This window comes from Chrysochloris asiatica, unplaced genomic scaffold (genome assembly GCF_000296735.1).
Source record: "Chrysochloris asiatica unplaced genomic scaffold, ChrAsi1.0 scaffold00100, whole genome shotgun sequence".
Lineage (NCBI taxonomy): Eukaryota > Metazoa > Chordata > Mammalia > Afrosoricida > Chrysochloridae > Chrysochloris > Chrysochloris asiatica.
Window position 1 is genome coordinate 695,851 of NW_006408618.1, and position 17,970 is coordinate 713,820.

Below are 17,970 nucleotides of genomic sequence, written 5' to 3' on the forward strand. Positions count from 1 at the left end.
TTTACTCTATTCGTGTCATCATGGTCAACTCTACTTTGAGGAGACAACTCTTCCCCAGTTACATTTTGAGTGCTTTCTAACCAGAGGGTCTCATCTTTTGTCATTATATCTGACAATGTCCTGGTGCTTTTCATCATGTTTCAATATTCAATAATCTGATGCTGACAGTGTTCTACTGCTATTCATAAGGTTTTCAGTAACTAAAGAAATAGTAGACTAGTTCTTCCTAGTTTGTCTTCATCTGGAAGGTCAGCTGGAACCTACCATGTGTTACCCTTCTGGTATTCAAAATACCCGTGGCATGATTGCCAGAATCACCACAACACACAAACTACCACAGTACGACAAACTGAAAGATGAGTGATGGAAGTCATAATTTCATGGAACTTCTCTGTTCATTGGCCTAATAATATTTTTAGTGCTTCTGTTCTACATTTTATCTTGTTGTAGTGCCTGGGTTCTTAAAAGCTTGTAAGTGACTATCCAAGGCTATATAATTAGTCTGTGTTTACCTGGAGCAACAAAGAAGAGTCAGGAATAGTGGGAGAATGTGGAATGTAATACTAAATGCTTCTATGAACAACTGCCTCCTTTGCATGAGTCCAGAAGAACTGGATGGTGCCTTTCTACGATTACTGAGCAGTTTGATCAAAGATTGGGTAGAAGAATTCTGATCAAAAGTGGTGAGATACAGAACCAAATTTCTAATTCTCATGGATCCAGACCCCTGAAACGATTGCCCTGAAATAATGTTTAAACTTAAAACAAAAACAAAAACAAAAACACAACCCTCATACCTTTTTAAAAGCTAAACAATAGTTTATCTTGTAAAAAAAAATGTCTGCCCTAAGCATTATGAGAGGGCTTCAAAAAGTTAATGGAACCATGGAATTTAAAGACAATGAAATGTTTCCAATTAACTTAAAACAACAACAACTTTCCCCACCCCACTAACTATTTAAAGTTAATTGGAAACTTCAAAATGTTAGTGGAAAATGTGTTACTTTAAGAACTGCCTATAAGTGATCAAATGTATAACAGCAACTCAAAAGATTAGCTTGGAACCTTAGGCAGGCAGTGGATTTATGTTAATTGGAGAAGAATAACTCAGAAAAGAACACTGAGAATTACTCAAAGAATATAATCAATGTCACTAAATTTTATGTGAAGAAACTTGAACTGGTGCATGTTTTGTTGTGTCTTGTTTTACCTCTGCAACAAAATTAACTTAAATAAACCAATCCTCCCGTAAAAGTCAGTAGATTTGGAGATTATCTTAATCTACTTATTGGCATAGCTCTTGTCATTTTAGCCTTCCTCTGAATTAATAATGTCCACGTATTGGCCTGGGTTACTTCATCTATCAAATATTTAATTGTTGAATAAATATTGAATGAGGGGACTTCAAAAGTTCATTGGAAAATTCCATTACCTTTTAGTTCCATTTTTCTATGAGCTTTTTGAAGTCCCTTCATATTGCCAGTATTTGGTGTTTTCAAAGTATTTTCTTCTGTAATGTAGTTTCTAAATATCCTTAAAGACATCCCTGTCCTTTATAAACCCCTACCACTTGTTAATTTGCCTGTCTGCAGTAGTGATTCTTTGTTTCTGAGGCTGTTGCAAATAACAAGGCATTCCTTAATAGCTCAGTATATATATATCGACCTTATGCACAGCAGAATGAAACACTGCCCAATCCTGGGCCAACTTCACTACAGTTGCAATGCTTGAGTCCATCAATGCTGCCACTTAGCAAAAACATCTCCTTGGGGTCTTCCTCTTTTTCTCTGACCCTCCACCTTACCAAACATGATATCCTTCTCCAGGGACTGGTCCCTCCTGAAAATATGTCCAAAGTATGAGAGTCGAAGTTTGGCCATCCTGGCCTCCAAGGGGCACTCTGGTTACACTTCTTCCAAAATGGATCTATTGGTTCTTTTGGCAGTCCATGGAACTTTCATTATTCTCCAACACCATAACTCAAAAGCATCAATTCTTCTACGGTCTTCCTTATTCACTGTCCAGCTTTTGCATGCATATGAGATTATTGAAAATGACATGGCGTGGGTCAGGCACACCTTATCCTCAAGCTGACAACTTTGCTCTTCAGTACTTTAAAAAGGTCTTGTGCAGCAGATTTGCCTAATGCAATATGTCATTTGATTTCTTGACTGCTGCTTCCTTGAGTGTTGATAGTGACAACTTCAATCTTTTCTCTGTTGGTAAGAATGTAGTTAATTGGTCCAGTGGTGAGGATTTTTATTTACATTGAGATGTAATCCATACCAAAGGCTGTGCTCTTTGATCTTCATCAGTAAATATTTTAAGTCCTCTATACTTTCAGCAAGCAGGGTTGTATCATCTGTATTTCACAGGTTGTTAATGAGTCTTCCTGCAATCCTGATGCCATGTTTTTCTTCATAGAACACAACTTCTTGGATTATTTGCCCAGCATACAGGTTGAACAAGTATGGTGAAAGAATACAACCTTGTCACATACCTTTCTTAATTTTTAACCATTCAGTGTTCCCATGTTTTGTTTGAACAACTGCCTTTTGATTCAGGTACAGATTCCTCTTGAGCACAATCACGTGTTCTGGAATATTCATACTTTGCAATATTGTCCATAGCTTGTCATGAGCCACACAATTGAAAGCCTTTGCGTAGTCAATAAAGCATAGGTAAACATCTTTCTGATTGTCTCTGCTTTCAGCATAGCTTTCAGAATCACAGCAACTCAGAAGCCACCACAGTACAGCAAACTGACATAGACGAGTGATGTCACTCCTTTAGGAGTTCATAATATTTCACTACTACCACTTCCCCTCCCCCAATTCTATCGAGTCATTGCTGTAAGCGCAATTTATTTCTCATTCATTTTCACCGTATACATTTTTGAATATTAACACTCAGATCTTTTTTTCTTACACAGCTGGCTAACTTCCCCCGACTCTGTGAAGAAACAGAAAGGATCATTGCGAACCACATTCGAGAGCGAGAAGGGAAGACAAAGGATCAGGTGAGAAAAAGCAGTGCCTGATAGGCTCGTGGTTCTTGTGGGAAGTGGAAGTTCTCTCTGATGATGTCAGCTTGTATCCTACAGTTGGCCTGCCCCTTTGTTGTTGTTGTCAGGTGCCATCGAGTCAAAACCGACTCATAGTGACCCCATGCACAGCAGAATGAAACAGTGTCCGATCCTGGGCCAACCTCACTACCGCTGCCACACTTGAGTCCATCAATGATGCCACCTGGCTGATCCATCTCGTTGAGGGTCTTCCTCTTTTTCTCTGACCCTCCACCCTACCCAGCATGACATCCTTCTCCAACGACTGTTTCCTCCGGACAATATGTCCAAAGTATGAGAGACGAAGCTTAGCCATCTTGGCCTCCAAGGAGCACTCTGGCTGTACTTCTTCCAGAACAGATCTATTGGTTCTTTTGGCAGTCCATGCCACTTTCAGTATTCTCTTCCAACACCACAACTCAAAGGCATCGATTCTTCTGCAATCTTCCTTATTCACTGTCCAGCTTTCGCATCCATATGAGGTTATTGAAAATACCATGGCTTGCGTCAGGCGTACCTTAGTCCTCAAGCTGACATCTCTGTTCTTCAATACTTTAAAAAGTTCCTGTGCAGCAGATTTGCCCAATGCAATACGTTGTCTGATCTCTTGACGGCTGCTTCCACGAGTGTTGATAGATGATCCAAGAAGAATGAAATCCTTGACAACTTCAATCTTTTCTCCATTGATAAGAATGTTGTTTATTGGTCCAGTGGTGAGGATTTTTGTTTTCTTTACATTGAGATGCAATCCATATCAAAGGCTGTGCTCTTTGATCTTCATAAGTAAATGTTTCAAGTCCTTTTCACTTTCAGCAAGCAAGGTTGTATCATTGGCATATCGCAGGTTATTAATGAGTCTTCCTCCAATCCTGACGCCACGTTTTTCTTCATAGAACCCAGCTTCTCATATTATTTGCTCAGCATACACGTTGAATAAGTATGGTGAAAGAACACAACCTTGTCACACACCTTTCCCAATTTTAAAACATTCAGTGTTCCCATGTTCTGTTCAAACAACTGCTTCTTGGGCCTGCCCCTTAGTGGAAAAAAAAGTAACTGAGTACACAGCACAGTGTATTGTTGTTGTTAGGTGCTGTCAAGTTAGTTCTGACTCATGGCGATCTTTCACAGAACAGAACAAAACTGCCTGATCATGTGATGTCCTCACAGTCATTGTTAAGCTTGAACCTATTGCTCCCATCCCTGTGTCAATCCATCGCATTGGGGTCTTCCACTTTTCCAAGCATGAAACACCTCAAAAAAAGGTGTTTTAGTTTGGTACAATCTGCCATTGAGAGCTCTATGGAACACAGTACTATTCTGACATGCATGGGGTTGTCACAAGTTGGAATCAACTTGATAGCAACTATTTTTGATTGGTTACTGTACATAATAGTTGACATATGATGTACAATATGAATCAATATAAAGACTGTAGAAAGATGAAGTTAAACACACACACATACACCAAGATTGAAGTTCCTAATTTTTCCCTTTGGGGCTCCGTGGATCATCATGTGCACCCCAACTGGCATACAGTGTCCTTTGAAAGCCATGAATTCAGAAACATGCCACATTTTGTCTTTAAGACAGGTATCCTTATCTTCTACTGGAGCACAAAAGAGCATTGGGATATTCATGAACTCCACAAATGTTATGCAAGCTGTTCAGTGTTTCAGTTTTTTCCTGAGGATTGTGAACAAACTTTTTATCAGCTTTCCCATGGAATCTGTCATTGGAAAGAAAAAAAGTTTAAGAGCTATATTTTAAAAATTGTTCTATATTTTAAAAGCATATGGTTTGTAGCAGTGGCCTTGAAATTGTCTACTACTACTATGGTAGCGTAATGGTTACGAATTGGGCTGTGAACCGCCAGGTCAGCAGTTCAAAACTACCAGCCGCTCCACGGGAGAAAGATGAGGCTTTGTGCTCCTGTAAAGATTTACAGCCTCGGAAACCCTGTTCAGGGTCTCTATGGGTCGGAACCGACTCGACGGCACTTAACAACAACAACAATTAATCTTAGTTCTGTGAATTGGAAAGATTATTTTTCAAGTGGAGATGATACATTTTAAAAGGTTAAGTACTACATGAAAATAGTAAAATCTCCTTAAATTTAAATGTGTTGTTTTTTTTTTTAAGTTACTTAGAAGAGATTATAATAGGAAATACAAAAGTTTTCAAATAACTATTAAATTGCATGACTCAGCTGCAAATGTGACATTGTAGGGAAAACGTTGGCCTTAAGCCATGTGTTTTCCACAAAATAACAGCATGTTCTTAAGCAAATCTCTTCTTTAGATTGTTTTCTCATGCACGACATTGGGATGTTAGTCTGCAGAGTCCCTGAAATCCTCTATAAATTAGTGTTTCAAGATTTTGTGATTCTTCAGGGAGTTCGAAAGGGAAGGAGTGAGAAAATGGGGGATAGGAGGAAGACAAAAGCGAAGAGAGAATCAAACCACAGGGAAAGAGGCATGTGTAACATACAGTGTGTTTGTGTGTGGGTAGGGTGTGGAAAGAGATAGATGGAGAGATAGGAGGCCAGAAAGTTGGAAAGTGACAGTCTGTTGTCTACTTGGGCTATGAAATTCATTACTTCGGCTTTTTAATCATTGTTCTTTGAAAGTTAATTAATCATTCTTAATAGTACTCAAATTGTAATAGCCAAAAGTAAAGATGATACGATGTTATGATTTAGTGGAGGCAATTGAGTCAATGCTAACTCATAAGCCAGGGAATTCACACCTAGGACTGGACATAAGAACCAAGGCCAGAGGTTTCCTCATACACATGTTGGTCTGAGAAAAGTTAAGCTCTGATGGCAGTTGTACTCCTGACTTAAAACTAATTTATTGTCTTTATAAAATTCAAATGTTCTACTTAAGCATAGTGGTTACAAATCAGGCTGCTAACCTCAAGGTCAGGAGTTTGAAACTACCCGCTATTCTGTGGGAGAAAGATGAGGCTTTCTGCTCCTGTAAACACTTAAAGCCTCGGAAACCCTGTGCAGGGTCACTATGAGTCGGAACTGACTCCACAATACCTAACAACAACAAAACTTAACTCATAGGAATTCTGTGTTTAAAAATATTGGCTAAAAATAGCACAAATATTATCTTAAATATCTTTGTGATTGTATGTAAGCACTTGTTAGTATCTGCATGTTCCATGCCTCAGTTTTTGTTTGAATAAAATGGCATACTCAGACTTAGCATTGTAGTTGAGATTGTGGGCTCTGGACTCAGACTGTGGGGCTTTAAATCCAAATTCTTCTATATACTTACTGTGTAACCTTAAAAAAATCGCTTCTCATCTTAATTTATTCATCTAAATTTATTCATCTAAAAGTGGGAGACTAATGATAATTAACTGATGGGTATTTTGTGAGGTGGAAATGAAGTAATTCAAGTATAACTCTTAGTTTCTCCTATTATTTCTGTTGTTACTCCCACATATCCAAAGAGCTCTAACATATAGTAGAAATGAGGGGGAAAATGCTTTTTCTACTTTTATGGGAAAGGGCCTTCCATCTGCCATTCTGATGGAGTAATGTATACAGTCCCCAAATGCAGATGGAGCAGGTGTCTTCTTAAATGACAGTCTCTGATAACCTCGTCTGGCTGTTAATCAACTGCCGATAGAAGCTGACAATGGCCACTTCTATTATGTTCCTGTATAACATAGTTAAAAACATGCATATTTTTGGCAGTGTGAATCTGTCAATTGGAATAGAAACTCACATTAGATTTCTGAACTATAAGCTGCCTTGGGCACTTTGGTAAAAGCTGGTCAGAGAGACGCTCATTTCTTCAGGCCTCTTTATCAGAACTGCTCTGTGGTTTTCACAGTTTGTTGGTTTTTGTTTTCTTTCTTTCTGTCTTATTCTTAACAGAATTATTACCAACTTCTAATATGAAAGCCTTATGCACAAAAAAACCTTAAAAACTAAGACTAAGGAAAACCATGAATTTGTGAACTTTTTTCTGAAACAAAGGTTTTTTGAACATCTATGTGTACCTATTCTAGGTCCTTCTGTACATGTAATTACATGTCAAAGTGGCTGACTTTGTGGTTGACCCTGCATCCAAGGATAGATTTATTTTTCGTCCAATGAATAGTCAAGATTTTTAAGTAAAAAAAATAAAAAAAGGTGGGAAACTAAAGAAAAATAAGAAAAAGTACTGTTTTCTTTTTCTTCCCCTACATGTGACCTGGCTCTTTTCCTAGGATGAACACAGACTCTTAGTTTCCAGGAATATGAAGAGAACTGCCATAGTTTTAATTTTTTTCTGCTTTCCTATACTGATGTCCAATGATTTAAGATAGTCATCACAAACTTTGGCACTACTGAAAATTATACAGTTATTTTGTTCCTTATAGCAGCACCACTTTATTTGTGCTTAGATATTGTAGCTATTATGATTTATGTTTTCCTGGTATGGCATTGTAGTGTAAGAACTGGACTACAGGGTCAATTTAAACAGCAAAGTTAGTGGATCAAATTTTCCAGCCACTCCTCAGAAACCCTATGTTGGGTTGCTATGAGTTGGAGCCGACTCTACAGCACTTAACAATAACAAATTATAGTTTATTGGTACAAATTCCTACTCAGATGCATTTGGGAGTATGGAATTCAACTAATCCTGACCGTACTGTGGGGAGTGTAGATGCAATAGCACAGAGAATCTAAACATGATCATTTCTCCTAACTCTTCAGTCTTTCACTTGTAAATGATGAAACAGAAATCTGATCACATGAAACTTTCTCATAAAAATAGGATGCCATTGACCAGTACTCACTGTGTGTTGACTTTATTTTTGGTTGTGGGGATATAATCCATTAGAATGACTCCTTCCATCCTTTTTGCCAGGTTCCCTTGTGACTGGTAGCAGTATTTAGTCATGTCACCAGTTGTGATTAGCCACAAAAGCAAAGCTTCAGAGCCCATAGCTTTGAGTATTGACAAACTATAATAAATGACCATATGCTAATTAGATAGGAATATATTGCTCCGTAGATAGTTACAAAACTTACAGCCAGAAATATTTACTGTTGTAATTGTTGTTAGTTAGGTGTTGTACAGTCTATCTGACTCATAGTGACCCTGTGCACAGCAGAATAAAACAGTGCCCACTCTTGCAGCATCCTTGTTGTTTTGCTTGAGTCCATTGCTGCTGCCACTGTGCCAGTCTATCTTGTTGGGCATATTCTTATTTATGGTGACCCCCACTTTACCAAGCATGTCCTTTTCCTGAGACTGGCCCTTCATGATAGTATGGCTAAAGTATGGGAAATGAGATCTTTCTATCCTGGTTTCTCAGGAGAATTCTGGCTGTACTTCTTTGAACAATTTATTCTTGGTATGTTGAATATTCTTCTCCAACTCCATAACTCAAATAAATCAATTCTTCTACGGTCTTCCTTATTCACTATCCAACTTTCACATGCATATGAGACTATTGAAAATACCGTGGTCTGGGTCAGGCACACCTCAGTCCTCAAACTGACATCTTTGTTCTTCTTGAACACTTTCAAGAGGTCTTGCACCTCAGATTTACCTAATGCAAGACATCGTTTGATTTCTTGTCTGCTGCTTTTATGAGCACTAATAATGGATCCAAGCAAAATGAAATCTGTCACAACTACAATTTTTTCTTCATTTATCATGATGTTATTATGGGTCCAGTAATGAGGATTTTTGTTTTCTTTACATTGAAACGCAATCCATATGAAGACTGTGGTCTTTGGTCTTCATCAGTAAATATTGTAAGTCCTCTTGCCTTTCAGCAAGCAAGGTTGTATATTCTGCGTATTGCAGGCTATTAATGAGTCTTCCAACAATCCTGATGCCATGTTCTTCTTCATTTAATCCAGTTTGCTTAACATACAGATTAAATAGTTACCATGAAAGAAAACAACCCGGGCACACACTCTTCTAAAACCATTCAGTAATCCCCTTGTTTTGTTCTAACAACTGCCTCTTTTGGTCTATATATAGGTTCCTTATAAGCACAATAAAGTATTCTGGAATACCCATTCTTTGCAAAGTTATCTGTAGTTTGTCATGACCCACACAGTTGAAAGCCTTTTAATAGTCAGTAATGCACTGGTAAACATCTTTCTGTTATTCTCTGCTGTCAGCCAAACTCTATATTATAGCAGCAAAGATAGCCTTTGTTTCGCATCTTTGTCTGAATCCAGCTTTAACTTCCAGCAGTTTCATGTCAATGTACTGTTGTAGTTGTTTTTGAATGACCTGTACCATAATTTTACTTGCCTGTGATACTAATTATGTTGTCCAGTAGTTTCCACATTCCGTTGAGTAACCTCTCTTTGGAATGGGCACAAATTGGGATCTCTTCCAATCAGTTGGCCAGATAGCGGTATTCCAGATTTCTTGGCATAGATGAGTAAGTGCCTCTAGTGCTGCATCAGGCATCAGGTTGGTGATAGATTTCAATTTGTATTCCATCAATTCCCAGAGCCTTCTTCTTTGCCAATGCCTTCGGTGTACCTTGAACTTCTTACTTCAGTACTGTTGGTTCTTGATTATATGCTAAATCTTGAGATGTTTGAACCTCAGTCACTTTGCTTTGGTACAGTGACTCTGTGCATTGCCTCCATCTTATTTTGATGCTTTCTGCATTCATTATTTTGCTCATTGTTGTTGTTAAAGTGCCTTCGAAGCAATTTTGACTCATAGTGACCTTGTTTAGGGTTTCCAAGGAACAGCTGATGAGTTTAGACCACTGAACTTGAGGTCCAGTGCTTATCCTATGGTGCCACACCAACATGCTATTTTGCCCATGCTGTTGTTATTGGGTGCCATCAAGTCAGTACCGATGCATAGTGACCCTATGCATAACAGAATGAAACATAGTCCAATCCTGGGCCAACCTCGTCATTGTTGCTGCCACTTTGCCAATCCATCTCTCTGGGGGTCTCCCTCTTTTTCTCTGATCCTCCACCTTACCAAACATAGAATCATTCAATATTTCAAGTTGAGGCTTGAATTTTTGTTCAGTTCCTTCAGCTTGAGAAATGCTCAGCATGTTCTTCCCTTTTGGTTTTCCAACTCCAGGTCTTTGGAAATTTCATTATAATACTGGTTTTGCTTCTTGAGCTAACTTTGTCTTCTTGAAATTTTCTATTCAGCTCTTTTACCTCCTTAGTTCTTCCATTTGCTTTAGCATCTCTGTGCTGGAGAGCAAGCTTCAGCATGTCTTCTGACATCAATTTTGGTCTTTTCCTTCTTTCTTGTTGTTTTAATGATCTTTTGCTTTTTTTTTTTAACTGTATGATGTTCTTGAGAGCATCCCACAACTCTGGTCTTTGGTTATTAGTGTCTGATGCATAAAATGTGTTCTTGAGATGATCTCTAAATTTAGGGATATGTTCAAGGTCATAATTTGGCTCTCATGGACTTGTTTTAATTTTCTTTAGCTTCAGCCTGAACTTGCATATGAGCAGTTGATGGTCTGTTCCATAGTCACCCATGGCCTTGTTTTGACTGATGATATGGAGCTTTCCCACCATCTCTCCCACAGATGTAATCAGTTTGATTTCTGTGTACTTCATCTGGTTAGGTCCATGTGTATAGTCATTTTTTATGCTGTTTAAAAAGGTATTTATAATGAACAAGGCATTGATCTTGCAAATTCTATTATGAGATCTCTAGCATTGTTTCTGTTACCAAGGTCATATTTTCCAATGACTGATCCTTCCTCTTTGTTTCTAACCTTTACATTCCAAGTGTCAGTAACTATCAATAAATGTTGATTGCATGTTTGATCTGTTTTCCAACCGAATTCTTTAATTATATCATCACTGGCTTTAGTGGTTGGTGTGTAAATTTGAGTAATAGTTGTATTAATTGGCCTTCCTTGTAGACATATGGATATTATCCTATCACAGACAGCATTGTACATCAAGATCTTGAAATATTCCCTGTGATGATGAATGTGATGTGATTCCTCTTCAGTTTTTCATTCCCAGCATAGTAAACCATATGCTGTCAGATTCAAAATGGTCAATAACAGCCCATTTTAATTCACCAAAGCATAAGATATAGATCTTTAAGCATTCCATTTCATTTTTGAAAATTTCCAATTTTTCTAGATTCATTTTTCATACATTCCATGTTCTGATTATTAATGGATGTTTACAGCTGTTTCTTCTAATTTTGAGTAGTGCCCCATCAGAAAATGATGGTCCCAAAAGCTTACCCCACTTGCATCATGATGGTCAACTGTACTTTAAGAAGGCAGCTCTTCCCCAGTCTTATTTTGAGTGCCTTCCAACCTGAGGGGCTCATCTTCTGATGCTACCTGATACTATCCTGGTGCTCTTCAGAAAGTTTCAATATTCGACACTCTGGTGCTGTCTGAGTGTTCCACTGCTATTAATAAGGTTTTCAGTGGCTAAACATTCAGAAGTAGTCTCCTTCTCCTTCATCTGAATCTGTCTTAGCCTGGAAGCTCAGCTGAAACTTGTCCATGTTGGGTGACCCTACTGGTATTTAAAATACTGGCAATATAAAATACTAGTTTTTACAATACCAGCATCACAGCAATAGGCAAGCCACCCGTAGCACTACAAACTGATAGACAAGTGGTGGACATATGAATTCTGTTAGTCTTTTTCATCATTTTAGCCTCAGAATTTATCATTTGATCTCTAGAATTTAGTATATAAACTATATATATTGTTATTGTTGTCAAGTGCCTTCATATTAGGCACCTACTATATGGAATCCTGGTCTGGTGCTGTGGGATAATGCCACAGACTGCAAGTTCAGCTTGTACTTAAAGGTCGGTTGTTCAGATTCACCAGTCACTCCTCAGAAACCATATACAGGGTCATTATGAGTTGGAACTGACTTGTAGGCACAACAACATAAGCATCTTAAAGAGTTCTGATAACATAGTGATTACAAGTCGAGCTGCTAACTTCAAGGTCAGCAGTTAGAAACTACCAACCATTACACGGGAGAAAGATGAGACTTGCTGCTCCAGTAAAAATTTGTAGCTTCAGAAACCTTATACAGGGTTGCTGTGAGTTCAAACTGATTCTGTGGTACACAACCATATGTATCTTGGAATCCTGTTGTGGCACTTCAGGATAAATACTGAACCGCTAAACTCAAGGTTGGTGGTTCAAACCCATCTGTTGCTCCTTGAAAACCCTATATAGGGTTTCTATGAGTTGAACCAACTCAGCTTCACTTGGCACAACATATGTATCTTGCTAAATCTTAGGGATGAAATGATGAATAAGAATCCCTATGTTCAGGGGGTTTACAGTCTTGTAGGCAAGAGAAACACTAAACAAAGAAGTAGATAGTTACTTGCATTTATGGTAAATGCTTTAGATAAGTATAGTATGCCGTTGATAAATATAATATGGTGGTTATATGGAGTCATTTCTGACTCATAGTGACCCTGTATAGGGTTTCCGAGGCTGTAAATCTTTATGGGAACAGAAAGCCTCATCTTTCTCCCGTGAAACCACTGGTAGTTCTGAACTGCTGACCTTGAGATTAGCAGCCTGACTCATAACCACTACATTACCAGAACTCCTTATAATAGATTATATGAGAATAATAATATGATCCAATCTTTTCTTGGGTTAGGGTAAGGGCAAGGATCAGAAAAGATTTGCCTGAGGAAGGTACCCAATGCTTGCTACCATGTAAAAGATATGCATGAAAAAGGACTTAGGCACGGAGGGCTAGAGCTGAGAGTGAAGCATCCAACTGATATGCAGTAAGGGGAGACACACCAAAACACCCAAACTTGAAGATAGTGCCCATTTGACCTAGCCTCGGTGGCTTGATAATCAGAACTTGATTAGATGCAGATTTAAAAAAAAAATTTTTGATAAAGGAAATGAGTGTAACTTGATGCAATTTGATGAACTTGACCTATACTCATGGATATAGTAGCTCAAAATACCAACAGAGAAGGAAGGAGTCTTCATATCAAGTATCAATCATATCCCCTCTGAATACAGGTAGATACGCAAGGACAAGTTAAGACATTGGCAACCTAAAGTGAGGGGGTGATAAAGGCACAAAGTGACTGGCTTACAAATATTCAAGAGGGAGTTTAAGAGTGTGCGGAGGAAGATAGAGTCCCCACTGAATAGGTTTCATCTTGTCTAGATGGGTCTGGTGAAAAGAGATGGTGATAAGATTCTTATTATTTAATAGTGAGCAATTATTATCATAGCCATTTGAACTGCAAGGTTGGCAGTTCAAGCTCACCAGCTGCTCCTCGGAAACCCTAGACAGGGTTGCTATGGGTTGGAACTGATTCAATGGCACTTAACAACAACAGTTGTTATCATGACTAATTGTGACTGTCACAACTGTAAAGGTAGAAGTTTTGTAACAAAAACAGGGGAGTAGTTAATCTTACAGTCCAGAAACAGAGGACCCAAGGACTATCTAGGGAGAAGAGCACAAGCAGAAGGTGGGACTCTATCCAGAGAAGCAGCAACACCAGAGACGGAGGCAGAGATGAGGACATGGAGAGAGGAAGCAGCTGAGGACTCTGAACTCATGGAAATAGAGGGACTGAGTGCTGGCAGCGAGGCAGCAGGCTTGCAGAATATGCCCTTTGGTTGTTTAAATTATTATATATTCCTTAGTGTTTTTGTGTACATCTTCTCACCCCCACCCTCTACCCCCCAAAAACAGAGGAAATGGAAGCAAATACTGTTGAATGACTATACAAGGAGGAGATTGTAATCATTGTAATGAAAAGATGGTGTAAAGCTAATGTTATCCCATGTGAACTAGCACTCAGTTCTCAATTTAAAAAAAGCACAATTCATGAAGTTGTTATTTTGAGAAATCAGCTCTTAACAGTTTGTACCACTCAAAGACTCCTGAATTGTTTACTTTTTCTTGTTAAAATATATATGTACATTTTTCTTTAGGTAGTTCCCACATATTCCAATTTGCCTTATTACTCACAGCTCTCTTTTGCTTGTTGCTGCATTACATATTTCTTGTTGGTGTTGTTAGGTACCATCTTGTAGATTCCAACCCAGAGACCCCTTGTTACAAAGTACAACTGCCACATAGGGATTCCTAGAATGTGATGTTTATGGGATAAGCACTATACTGTGAACCAGTTTGACAATTTGAGCCCATTGGCTACTCTCTGGGAGAAAAATGAGGCTTTTTCTGCCCGCAAAGATTTACAGTCTTAGAAACCCTATACAGGGTCACTATGAGTTAGAACCAACTTGAGGTCTTTATGGAAGCAAATTCTATGTCTTTCTCTTGCAGAACCAATATGTGGTTCAAATTACCAACCTTTTGATTAGCAGTCTGTCATTTAAGCCATTGCACCACCAGGGCTACTTGCATTGCCTAGTTATAATACCTGATTTGTACTGTATGCCTGGGCCTGGCCTCTTTGTGACTGCTTTCTTACTTTATAAACAGAGCAAAGAGAAAAGAGACTTTGTCATTATTTATTTCACCTTCCCTTGTTTCCTAAAGAACAGACCTTGATTTTGAATAATATCCTTTGATAAAGTTCTTTTTAAACTCTGGCCAAAAACAATAACAAAAAAAAATCACTATCAATGTCAGTGGAAGAAGACAATAAATATTTGTTTATGACGATAATAACTATTTTTTATGCTGCAAAGTCCAAGTACAGAGTTCTGGAAGTTTTCAGGCAGGCATTCCTTTATTTATTTATTTTTTACTGTGAATTGAGTGACAGTTTACAGGGCAGGTCATGAGCCATGCACTCAAATCTTTTTTTGTTTCATTGCAATGATTACAATCCCCTCCATGCACCATTGGTTAATTATTTACCTCTATTATTTTTTTTTTGGCTGTGCACAAAATACACAGAAATATGGACTCATTTAAACAATGAAGGACACATTTTGCAAGCCAACCATTGGCATACAGCCTTTCTCACTCCATGGGTCTTGAATCCTTAGCTGCTCTACTTCTCTATGCCATCACCTCTATTCCTGTCTCTGGCATCTAAGTTTCTCTGGTTAAGATAACATGCTCCATTCTTGCTCTTCCCTGCTGATGATCCTAGGGTCCTCTGTTCCTGGAATGAAAGATAAACTGCTCCCCTCTTTTTGTTATTACTCACTATTGAATCACAAATATCCTATCCCTGTACTTCCCCATCCCCATCACCAGACTTATATAGACAAGAGGAAAACTATTTGGTATGCATTCTCCTTTACCTCTGTTGTTCTGAAACTAAGCACATTCTTGGAAACTTGTAAACCAGCCACTTCATACCTTTATTGTCTCGCATTTGTTAGCCAATGTCTAAGTAGCCTGTCATGGTCATTCCTGTGTACTGAGGGAATAGACATGACCCTTGGTGTGAAGACTCCTTCCCTCATGGTTGGAATTTTGAGCAACTACATATATAAGCAAAGGTTAAGTTTATAAAATTGTAGCAATTTACACTTGCTTCCTGTATCAAACTTCTTTATTTTCTTCTAGTTGATCAAGTTCTGATCAGCAAGCCATCTAAGCTAGGTAAAATTGGTACTCTCTTCAAGTTTGGGTTTTCTTGCATTGCCTTCCTCCACTTCAGCAGGCTCCTTCACTGTCAACTCTAGCCCCCAGTGGCTAGGTCAGTGTCCATGGCTTCAGGAATTCCTAAGTCCCCTAAACTTCAGACCAAACAATCCTTCCTCTTCTCTCTCTCATCTCAAGGTGGACGGGTATCTATGGAGCGTGGTTGAACTCTACCCATGTCTTCATTGCTGCCTTTTCTCTGATTCTACCCACAAGTAGACCAAAGTGATCACCAGCAAACTTACAAGTCTGCTCATGTGTTCCCTTTGAGTTTTAATCTTGGGGGGGGGGAGGGGCGGGGATCTTGATGGGCTGACTTTTCTTGCCTTTACGGCTCCCAGGTGAACAGCTTGCTTGTTATTGTAACAGCCAAACAGTCTGCTTCTCCCTACACCCCCCCACTCACCCTTGGCTGATCTTTCTTTTAAGAAATATCTTAGGTTCCTCTAGCCACTCTGGGTTTGTCTGCATGTCCTTTCAATTGGAAATGTCCCACCTCAGAAGATTCTGGACAAGAAGTCTATTTCACTGGACAAATCCTAGTACTCCTTTTAGTTAATCTGATCTGTTAAAGGCTGAAGATGTGCTTATAAACTTTCTGTAATCATATTTCCCAGTATTCCTTCCTATCCCATTTAAATGCTTATTTCACAATGGTAGGCAATGGAACCAATTTCCACAAGATAGTCAAGTACCTTAACATTTTCTCCCCTCTTTTACCTATTCAGACTATGCCTTGATTGACGCAGGGATTTTTAAGTTCTTTCTGCTATCAACAAGTCTTAGCACCATAGCAACAGAAGTGGCTTAGTTAGGAGAACAAAAGGAAATTTAAAGGAAATATGGATCTCAGTTTTGAATATCTCTGTAAGAAAACCCTCTTTCTTACAGTCTCTTGTGGTTTAATTCTTTTCTCATTCTCCTTCAGGCTTCTATATCCCCTTTGAAGAGTATTTTTAGCAAAGGGACTTCATAAGTATGTTATGACTTTGTAAATCTTTAACTTTGTAAATATGTTGTGATGTTAGCATTTTTGTTTGGCCTGGAACATACATTCAGTTCATTCCTTTGCAAATCTTGATTAAATGTATGTGATGTGCCAGGTACTAAGAGTATAGCAGTAGATACAGCAGATGATGTCCGTACATACCTATTACATACATACTTTCCATGTCAGCTGGTGGGAAGTGCTACAAAGGAAAATAAGACAGGGTAAGAGAATAAAAAAGAAAGTAGCAAGAGTGATAATTGAGATAAAAAGGGAAGGGAAGATCCCTCTGAGGCGATGTTATTTCAGCAGAGACTGAAGCACACATTTTAGTTGATTTGAAGATGAATCTGATTGACCTCAAGGAGACTACTTACTTGTATATCACTTTTTGAAGTTGGTTGATGAGTTGATTTTCTTTCAAAGTGCCTAGAAGGGACTTAGAGAGAAGAAGATTGAGAGGAATAACAAGATATGGTATTGCTAATTCCTGGCTCATACATGATGTCTAAAGAAACAGGAAGTTCACAGCAGCCCCTCACTGACTCTTATACAAGGGGGCTTCAGAAAATTCAGGGAATATTCCATTACTTTTTTTTTCACTTTTTTTTTATTTTAAGTTTTTATTCTGAACATAGTGATAGTCTGCATGGGAGAACATCAGCTTTACACCATCGTTTCATTGCAATCTCCTTGCATCATCATTCAACAGTATTTGCTTCTATTTCCTCTGTTTTGTTTGTTTATTTGTTTTTTTGGGGGTGGGTATGTACACAAAAACACTCAGGAATTTATAATAATTTAAACAATCAAAGGGCATATGCTGCAAGCCTGCCTCCTGGCTGCCAGCACCCAGTCCCTCTCTTTCCATGAGTCCAGAGTCCTCAGATGCTCCATCTTTTCATGTCCTCATCTCTGCCTTCATCTCTGGTATCACTGTTTCTTTGGCTAGGGTCCCACATTCTGCTTGTGTTCTTCTCCGTTGATGGTCCTAGGGTCATCTGTGGGCTATAAAATTAACTACTCCCCTGTTTTTGTTGCAAAACTTACACCTTTACAGTTGTGACAGTCACAATTAGTCATGATAGCAATTACTCACTATTGAATCATAAGAATCTTATCCCCATCTCTTTTTACCAGACCCATCTAGACAAGATGAAAACTATTCAGTGGGATCTGAACCTACCTCCACACTCTCTTAAGCTGTATTCCCTCTTGAAATCTTGTAAGCCAGTCACTTCGTGACTTTATCGCCCCATCATTTTAGGTAGACAATGTCTACGTTGCCCGTCCCTATCTACCTCTATGCAGAAGGGATAGAATTGATACTTGATGTGAAG

General features: G+C 38.6%; 1 protein-coding gene across 4 annotated transcripts in view; it reads left to right on the plus strand.

Moving 5' to 3' along the window:
* Positions 1–17,970, plus strand: part of DNM3 (dynamin 3) — a 1,007,215-nt gene that overhangs the window by 462,312 nt on the left and 526,933 nt on the right. For all 4 annotated transcript variants that reach the window (XM_006867044.1, XM_006867045.1, XM_006867047.1 and 1 more), the window contains exon 11: positions 2,933–3,019. In XM_006867044.1, coding sequence (XP_006867106.1) covers positions 2,933–3,019 — 87 coding nt within the window. The remainder of the gene's footprint in view (positions 1–2,932; positions 3,020–17,970) is intronic.